General features: G+C 49.7%; 1 protein-coding gene across 1 annotated transcript in view; it reads right to left on the bottom strand.

The window, feature by feature from the left end:
- Positions 1-385: 385 nt before the first annotated feature.
- Nxn (nucleoredoxin) overlaps positions 386-8,397 on the bottom strand; it is a 155,812-nt gene continuing 147,800 nt past the window's right edge. Inside the window, exons 6-8 of the mRNA XM_008828827.2 lie at positions 2,522-2,701; positions 837-961; positions 386-448 (exon numbers count right to left, since the gene is read on the bottom strand). Coding sequence (XP_008827049.1) covers positions 386-448; positions 837-961; positions 2,522-2,701 — 368 coding nt within the window. The remainder of the gene's footprint in view (positions 449-836; positions 962-2,521; positions 2,702-8,397) is intronic.

The following is an 8,397-nucleotide window of genomic DNA, read 5'->3' as shown; positions in this document are numbered from 1 at the left end:
CTATCTTCCTGTTTCTACTGGGACCCAAACACAGCATGGAATGAGAGGCTCTGACCAACTGGAGGCACCAACTGGTGCAGGGAGGTGAGGGGTCACCTCATAGGGTCTGTTGATGCAGGCCGCAGGGAGGTGAACATACACAGAGGGGGCTCCTAGCAGGGAACCAGAAGAGCACCTGTGCTACTGAGCAAGACCATCTTGCAGAATGCAGGTGTCTACAGGATCCAGGTTCCATGCCTCAGAGTGGTCATGTACCTGCACAGGGAGTCTCCAAGGACCTGCCTTCTGACCCTGGGAAAGGTCTCCTGATTGGCCTGGTTCAGCAGAGGCCTTCAAGGGCCAGACCCTGGGTGCAAAAGATGGGGAATGGCAGTGATTTCCAACCTCACCAAGCTTCTTTGGCTGTGCAGGTGACTGCAGGTCTCAGCTGTGCCCCAAGCCAGGATCCCTGAAAGGACCAAGCCCATTATACAGGCTGACGCAGAGGGACTAGTCAAGCTGACACTCTGCAAAGCAACTGTGCTGATTCTGACCCAGCACCAGTGAAGGGAAGGAGAGGGGGGATAATGGCTCTTGGTGGCTGCCCTGTTCTGCTCTCCGGAGCCCTGGGAGGCTTCTCACTGTTCTGAGGCTGCCAAGTGTGAAGGAAAGGAGGAGGAAGCAGCAAGGAGTAGGAAATGGTTTTCCCCAACTAAGGATATGCCTTTCCTTCTATATTTGTATGTGGCACAATCAGTAGACCCTGAAGTCCCTTCAGACCTCATGAAGACAGGATTATGCCCTGAAAGTCCCCAGCTGAGCCAGGCTTGCCAGGAGCCAAGCCCTCTCACACTCACCTCCCCAGCCACAAAGAATAACAGTGGTGCCTCCTCTTCTTTGGCTTTATACTTGGCAATGATTTTCTCAGCTATTGGCTGGATCAGCTGTTTGGCTGCCTCAGACTCTCCATCATCCTCAGAATCTGTGATAGGTGATGAGAGGAAAAAAGACAAACTCTGTGTTGTCATATAGTGATGCCCCCAATGGATCAGTGTTGGACCTGAACTGCACTGGGTTCACCAGGCACAACTCAACTCACTGGGCAATGCCAACATCCCCCAGCAGACACCTTGTCATATAGTTCTTCACAAACACATCCTGCAAGCTAGGCTTTTCCCTATGCCAAGACCTGAGGTCCCTCGTAGCTTTTCTCTTGATCACAGAATGAGAAGCCATGACTTGGGACTTCCAGCTCCTAATGAAATGGCAGAAAAACTGGCAGTGAGGGGTAAGGACTCTGATCCTGTGAGCAGCTTTGATGGGAAACCATAGCTGCTATAAAGCCACCTTCAGAACTGGCAGCCAGACCTGTTTGGTAGGGTGCACATGAGAAGAGGGACCAAGAGGAGTAGCCACACACAGGGTTCTAAGGCTCAGATTGCTGAAACCTGTGGCCAAGAGCCAGGGCAACATCCCCAAGTGGCAAAAGCAGGATAGAGGGACAGAAAGATTCTACTGTACCATCGGAGAGGCTCATAGTACACACACAGAAGCCAGGACACTTGGGGTCCCCATCTAATTCACTTTGTGATGCCACCCAACTTGCTTTTTCACATTTCTGGAGAAGGCTAACAGGTTCCTAATTGTCCCTGAGTGAGTTCAGAGCTATTTCCTACCAGGCCCCAGGATATGGGCATGAGGACCTGCAGCAGGCAGGAAAAACCATGCTGAGGACTCCCTAAGGCTGCCTCTCTATAGCTAGCCTTCCTACCCATGACCAGACCTAGTTTGCTTAAGCATTCCCTTGGGTCAGCTTATCAGTCCCATTGTGGGGATGCAAACCAGAGCTCAGAGAATGCAGCAAGGTGTTAAGTATACTCCCAGCCCCTCAAGTGAAGCTGGTATGGTCTATTCCAACCATTGTCCTAACACAATTCAGTTGGAGGTGACCAGCAAGTCCCAAGGCAGAGAGAAAGGGGACTCATGGCAAGGGTTGTAAAAACAACCTTAGGTCATTCCACTGGGGTGCAGGGACCCTTGCAGGTAGATGTCCTTCTGTCTTCCCTCTGGCTAGGAGGTAGAGCCTCTAAGAATGGGAGAGTCAGGGTTGCCCTGTGGACTGAGGCCAGCTCCCGTGGAGCACAGGAGAGTGGCAGAAGCAGCCCTGGGTGAGCCTTAGCCTGAGGGGGCCCTACCCCCTGCAGCTGCTATGCAAGCAACCCCCTCTTCCTTTCCAACAAAAGCTCTGTTCATGGGGGCGGGACTGGGGCATCCTCCTGGCCTGACCTATTTTGCCCAGCTGGCAGCAGGAGCAGTACAACAGGAAAGCTGAGCAGTAGCAGCTCCCAGACCACCCCCTAACCCCGAACGGGGATAGCCATGAATAAATCATTGGGGGTCAAAAGCAAGGCTGCTGAGGAGACAAAGGCTTAGCACTGTTCATGGCAGAAAGAGGCTGCAGGAACAGTACTACCCAAGTGAGGTCCATTCTGGACTGTCTCCCACTGTCGTCCCCGCCCCCCACCCCCCACCAGCTCCATACCTACAAAAAGGACGAGGCAGGGGCCTTCATTGAGCTGCACAGCATTGGAGTCAGAGAGTTCCAGCACGGGCTTCGGGTGCCATGGGAACTCCCTGCAGTCCTCATCATTTAGCACCTCCACCCGGCCCTGCCGAGTGATCACCTCCCCCTGTGGGTCCAGTACGATGAGTGTGGGGATGCCTGGGAGAGAGACAGAGCACTCAGTTGGCCGCTGTACTGAGACAGGCACCAGATCTAGGACATGTGCACACACACAGTAAGAATCCAGGCCCGGAGCTGGAAAGCCCTACGCTGAAATTGGGCACTGCTGCTGACTAGCTGAGGCACTGCTCTAGGTCTGCATGAAACCACCCCATAGTACTGGAAAGAAGTCACTTGGCCTGTCTGGGCTTTACTGTTCTCAGTGGCAACATGGTGACGGGGCTCTAGTTCCAACCCTTCCTACTCCATCACCAGCAATGAGTATCACATTAAAGAACAGTTCAGGAGCCAGAGGAATGCTTCAGAGGCAAACACTCGCTTACTATGCACAAGGCTTAGGGTTCAATCCCAGCATCACACACACACAGAACCGAGCATAGGGTCTTGACAGGAGCAGCCAGTCAGTGGTGGGCACACCCTAAAGAGACCCCAAAGATACAGTAGGCCTCTCCATTGGCAAGGAGTCGAGCGCCAACTGAAATGGCAAAAGAACATGCAAAGATCCTCTCACACAGGCACTGAGGCCCACCCGATGAGTATCAATGAACACAGCTCTGATAAGCATGGGTGCAGGGGAGGGAGGAGTCTGGACTGACTGGCTGCCGCACAAGTGAGGGAGGCTGAGGACAGCCAAACCAAAGGCAGGCCTTTTGCAGTTTCTACCCCTAGCCCTGCTGCCTGGGGAGGCTCCAATACGTGCTGAGGGGGGGGGCAGCCCCCAGAGGGAGCAGTACATGGACTAGAGAAAGAAATGTTACAGAAAGCTTCTCCTGTGAACAACATACACCCCAAATATAAAGCCCCAGCCCAACACTTAGAGAAAGCCCTAATTGGTTTTCAGCTGAGCTTGCCATCCCTGGCTCTTTGTACCCACCCCACTTCCCACTGCTTTTCTTCCGGCCAGGGCCACCCCCTAACAACCACAGAGTCAGTTTCTGCCCTGCTCTTTGGGGCAGACTTGTCCCTCCACCGGAAGCTGGTCCCCTCCCCCCTACAGCTCTCCAAGCACCCCTTCTCAGGGGCAAACCAGAGCTTGAATTTTATATGAGAGTCAGAGCAATTTAATATTTATAGGTTCCGAAGTATTCGGTCAGTAATTTGCTCCACTGACATTTTACTTCTCTGTGGGGGAGACAGCCAGGTACCAGAAGTATAGCCCTGGTGCTTTGTAACCCACCGTGGCAGTGGGCCCAGTGGACACGCGGTGGTGGGCCTCTCTTCAAAAGGAATAAACATCCATTATGTTCACACCTACTAGAAGTGGCTGGACGTGTCAGGGAACAGTTTGACAGAACTCAGTTCCTGAGGACTCCCATTGCCACACAGATACAGGCAGCAAGCACTCCTTGCTGGCTTTTAAGAGGTGCTCAACCCTAAACAGGAGTCCTGAGAAGTTGTCCTAACCATTGCCTCTCCCTGAGGCCTGGGCACTCCTGGGATGTGTCTCTCATCTCTGGGGAGTAGACAGAGGACTTAAGCCAGTGGCTCAAAGGGGGCCAGGGCTGAAGGCCACAGGGGGCAGGCTGGGGCATATGAGTACTCCACATTGCCACAGTCCCTATCCCTAAAAAGCTCTGGTATAGTTCTTTAATCCGAGCTGGTATGTTTCTGAAATTGGGCAATTTATGAGCACTGGGTAAACTAGAGCCCACCTACTGCTATGATTAGACACAGCAGTGGACCTGTTTGTAGCCTGGACTTAAGATGTGGAGTAGTCTTGTAGGGGACAGACAGGCATAGAGCTTGGGGGAGGGAGGAGAAGGCAAGTCTATGGGCCAAGGAATTGTGAGGGGACCAGGACAGCAAAACAATGACACAGAGCCCCAGGCAAGCTGCTGAGAAGTCCATGGCTGATTCTACCAAGGTCCCCTGAGCCGGAGTCTCCCTACCTCTTCCCCTCAGCTATGCGAAAACAAAGTCCTCACCAAAGCTCATATTTAGGCACCTAAGACAAGGCAGTACACAGCTGTGGTCAGGGTAGTGTCACAACTATGACTATGGTGCATGAAACATCCAGTTAGCTTGGAATCAGAGATGCCCTCAGGTTCTGCATGCTGATAAAAAACATCTATGCCCAACCATGTTCACTTTCCCTTTGTTTTGACTCTAGAGCATTCTAAGGGTGTAATTTCCTCTTCTGCTGAATCAGAGAACTAGTGAAGAGAGGAGGAGCTTGCCTCTGCAGTGAGTGCTTAGTGCTTGGCACAATGTAACTGCCACCTTACTCAGTCATCCTAACAGGAGACTGTGAGGAGCACCACTATCCTCCCATTGTCCACCCAAGATCACCCAGCCAGTCACAGCTGGCCAGGAAGCTGGCCTGCCTGTCACAAAGTCTGCTCTGTCTCTGGGATACATGCCTTTGCCAAGGACTCTCTAAGCACCTGGTTGAGGCCAGGGAGGGTGTGGGGACTTCAGCTACCTGGGTTCCTCTCCCATCTCTTCCTACATCCCCAAAGCAGTGACAAAGGAGACTGAGAGAACCACCACCCCATTCCTCTCCTCCCAGGCACACAGTTCCTGAAGCAGGCTTTCCAAAGTCACCACTTAAGAGAAAACAGGGAGAAGCCTCAATAGGAAACTTAAAGGGTATAGCAAGTTCTTCCCTCTCTCCTTCCTTCCCTTTCTCCATCCCTCCTTCTTTTCTTTCCTCCTTTCTTTTGGGACAGGTTTTCCCTGTAGCCCCAGCTGGCCTGAAACTCACTATGTAGACCAGGCTGGCCTTAAACTCACAGAGATCCACCTGCCTCTGCCTCCTGAGTGCTGGAATTAAAGTGTGCCACAAAGCCCTGAGAGGAACAGCAAATTTCTAATCAATGCACTCAACAGAAAATATCTTCCACATTATTAAGGAGCCTCTTTGTAGGAACAAAAGGAATGGCTTATCACTGCTTGGCCCAGACCTTTTGTTTCCCAGCTAAGCAGCTGGGATGACTACAGAAAACATAAGATTTCTGGGGTTCTAAGGAAGATCTAGTCAAGTCTCTTAAATTTATTTTTTATTTTATCTATCTATCTATCTATCTATCTATCTATCTATCTATCTATCTATCTATCATCTATCTATCTATTTATTTTGAGACAGGGTCTCCCTATAGCCCCAGCTTGCCTGGAACTTGCTATGCAGACCAGGCTGGTCTCCATCTCACAGAGCTCCACCTGCTTCTGCCTCCTACATGCTAGGATTAAAGGCATGGGCTATCACACCCAAAAAATCTCTTAACTTTTTTGAGTCTCATTTCTCCAGCTGCTAAATGGGGATGTCAGTTTCTATCTTATTTGATTATGGGGAAGAATAAAAGGATGTAAAAGTGAGTACTGGGGATACTATAATGCTCCATAAGTGTTAGCAATGATAAATAAATCCTTTCATTTTTCTTTTCTTTTCTTTTTTTTTTTTTTCTTTTTGAGAAAGGGTCTCCCTGTAGCCCCAGCTGGCTATGTAGACCACTGGCCTTGAACTCACAGAGATCTGCCTGCCTCTGCCTCCCAAGTGCTGGGATCAAAGGCGTGTACCACCACTCCCAGCCCAAATCCTTTCAATTTTTAAAAAAATGAAACGCTGATATGGCTTCTAAGAAGGCAGAGGTACAGAGGACAGAAGCCTTTTAGTACAGCAGCAGAAACCTCAGGCCAGGCTGGAGAACTTCAGCTAAAGAACAGGAGATATGAGGTCAATGCTGGAGGGTCCTGGGAACAGTGATGTCCGCTAAGTGTGAGGTCAGTGCTCTTTTACTGCACCATCCCAAGCTTACCTTGAACGTATATTTGGCATTCCCAAAGAGGGTTCAGCCTAAGCCTCTGGTTCTGGGGAGCTGGGATACGCCTTAATTAGTGCCTGAGTCCCTCTCCCTCAAAACACAGAGATGAAGGAACGAGGCCTGTGAAGCCAACTCCAAGCCCCTTTATCTTAGGGAGACCAGTATTTAAAACAATCTCAAAGCAATGCCAGAGACCATCCCACAGTTCAGTTTGTTCATTTCTCTGTTGCTAAGGAAATAGTTTTGTGGGGAGTGGAGGTTGGGGGTAGGGGTGGCTGGGGCAAAGACGCTGAAATGGTTCATGTACTTGGGGAGGAAAAGAAGGAGCCAGGTTGGGTAGCAACCCAACTCTGCCTGCATCTGGAAGGCAGATCCGAATGGGCTCCCAGCCCCCACCCCCCACCCCCAAAGATCGTTGAGAGGTGGAGGAAAAGCAGTTTCCTAGGACAGGAAGTGTTGCAGGGCACAGTATTGTGAGATGGTCAAAATGGTCACTACAAAGAGTGCAGAAAGGGTTGCAGCATATTGCTAAGGGAAAAACGCAGGGCATACAGAGCTATGTGTGCATTACAGCTGTGTGTAAGTACGAGTGCACGTGGACAGAGACCAAAAGGACTCAGAACAGTGGAAACAGTTGTATGAATAAGATAGGAATACAGTTAAAATGAGATATAGATGTCTGGATTTGAAGTGATGTCATAAAATGTGAATGAAAATGAAAATGAGAAGTGAAGGGCAGTGGGGTAGGGATGACACTGCAAGCCAATGCCTTGGCTCAATCAACAGCCAGGCCTCTTCTTCTCATCGCTCTTCTCCTCCCACTGCTTCCACCCCTCAAAGCTTTCCCTTGCTTAGAGAACTAAGGTGAGGAAGAAACAGCAGGTTTAGGTGGCGAAGCTCTGAGAAACTCAATCAAGGTCAGAAGAATGAGCCTGGGCCAACTTGAATTTGGCCACTGGATCCAGAATCTGCTCAGGCTGTGCCAAGAGACATGAGTAGTCATGTCTGTGTAAATCTGGACACAACCACTGTCCGTCAACAGTGGGGCAGTTCAATCAACGGCATAGTCACCCTGTCCATCAGTAGTAGAGTGGAGAAGTCAACTGCCACAGTCAAACAATGAAACACTTTCTAGACCTGAAAAGAAATGCAATAGCTGTGAGTATCAACAGGGATAAATTTCGAAAATATGTGAGAAAATCAAGTGGGAAAATGATACTACGCCATGACAGCATTTAAAGTGTGTTTCTAAAAGATACACCAAGCAAAACTATATATTATTCATGGGTTCATATAAATGCAGGAAAATGTGGAAATGGCTTATGAAGTTACACATTAAATGTATGGCAGTGATTCCTGCAGGAGGAGGAAGACTGGAAGGCAGGAGAGTGCAAGGGCTCTCCCCTTTGTCTGTAATGCTTCCAATTCACCTCTGTGACTCTCTCTCTCTCTCTCTCTCTCTCTCTCTCTCTCTCTCTCTCTCTCATGCTGGGGGAGTGGACGCAGGACCTACATTCTACTTTAAATACATGATGAGGAATGTCTCCTGGTGTAGCTGCTTAGTGTTTATTACATTATTTTCTGCCCTTTCCTGTATTTTTCTTTTTATGTTCTCACAATTAAATGCAACAGACAAAAGAAAACACCAAAGCCACTTGGTAGATTCCTAGGCTGCCCCAACCTGCTCTTGCCAACAGATACGGCAGCTCCACATAGCCCAAGTCAGCCCTTTGAATACAGAGATTTTTCTTTTTTAAGTTATTATTATTATTTTTTATGTTTATGCGTGTATTGCCTGCATGTAGGTAAGTGCACCCGTGTCGTGCAATGCCCACGGAGGTCAGATGAGGTTTTGGATCCCCTGGAACTGGAGTTACGGATAATTGTTACTGCCATGTGTGTGCTGGGAACCCA

This window comes from Nannospalax galili, unplaced genomic scaffold (genome assembly GCF_000622305.1).
Source record: "Nannospalax galili isolate Female #2095 unplaced genomic scaffold, S.galili_v1.0 scaffold212, whole genome shotgun sequence".
Classification (NCBI taxonomy): domain Eukaryota; kingdom Metazoa; phylum Chordata; class Mammalia; order Rodentia; family Spalacidae; genus Nannospalax; species Nannospalax galili.
The sequence above is the reverse complement of the archived record's forward strand: the minus strand, read 5'-3'. Positions and strand labels throughout refer to the sequence as shown.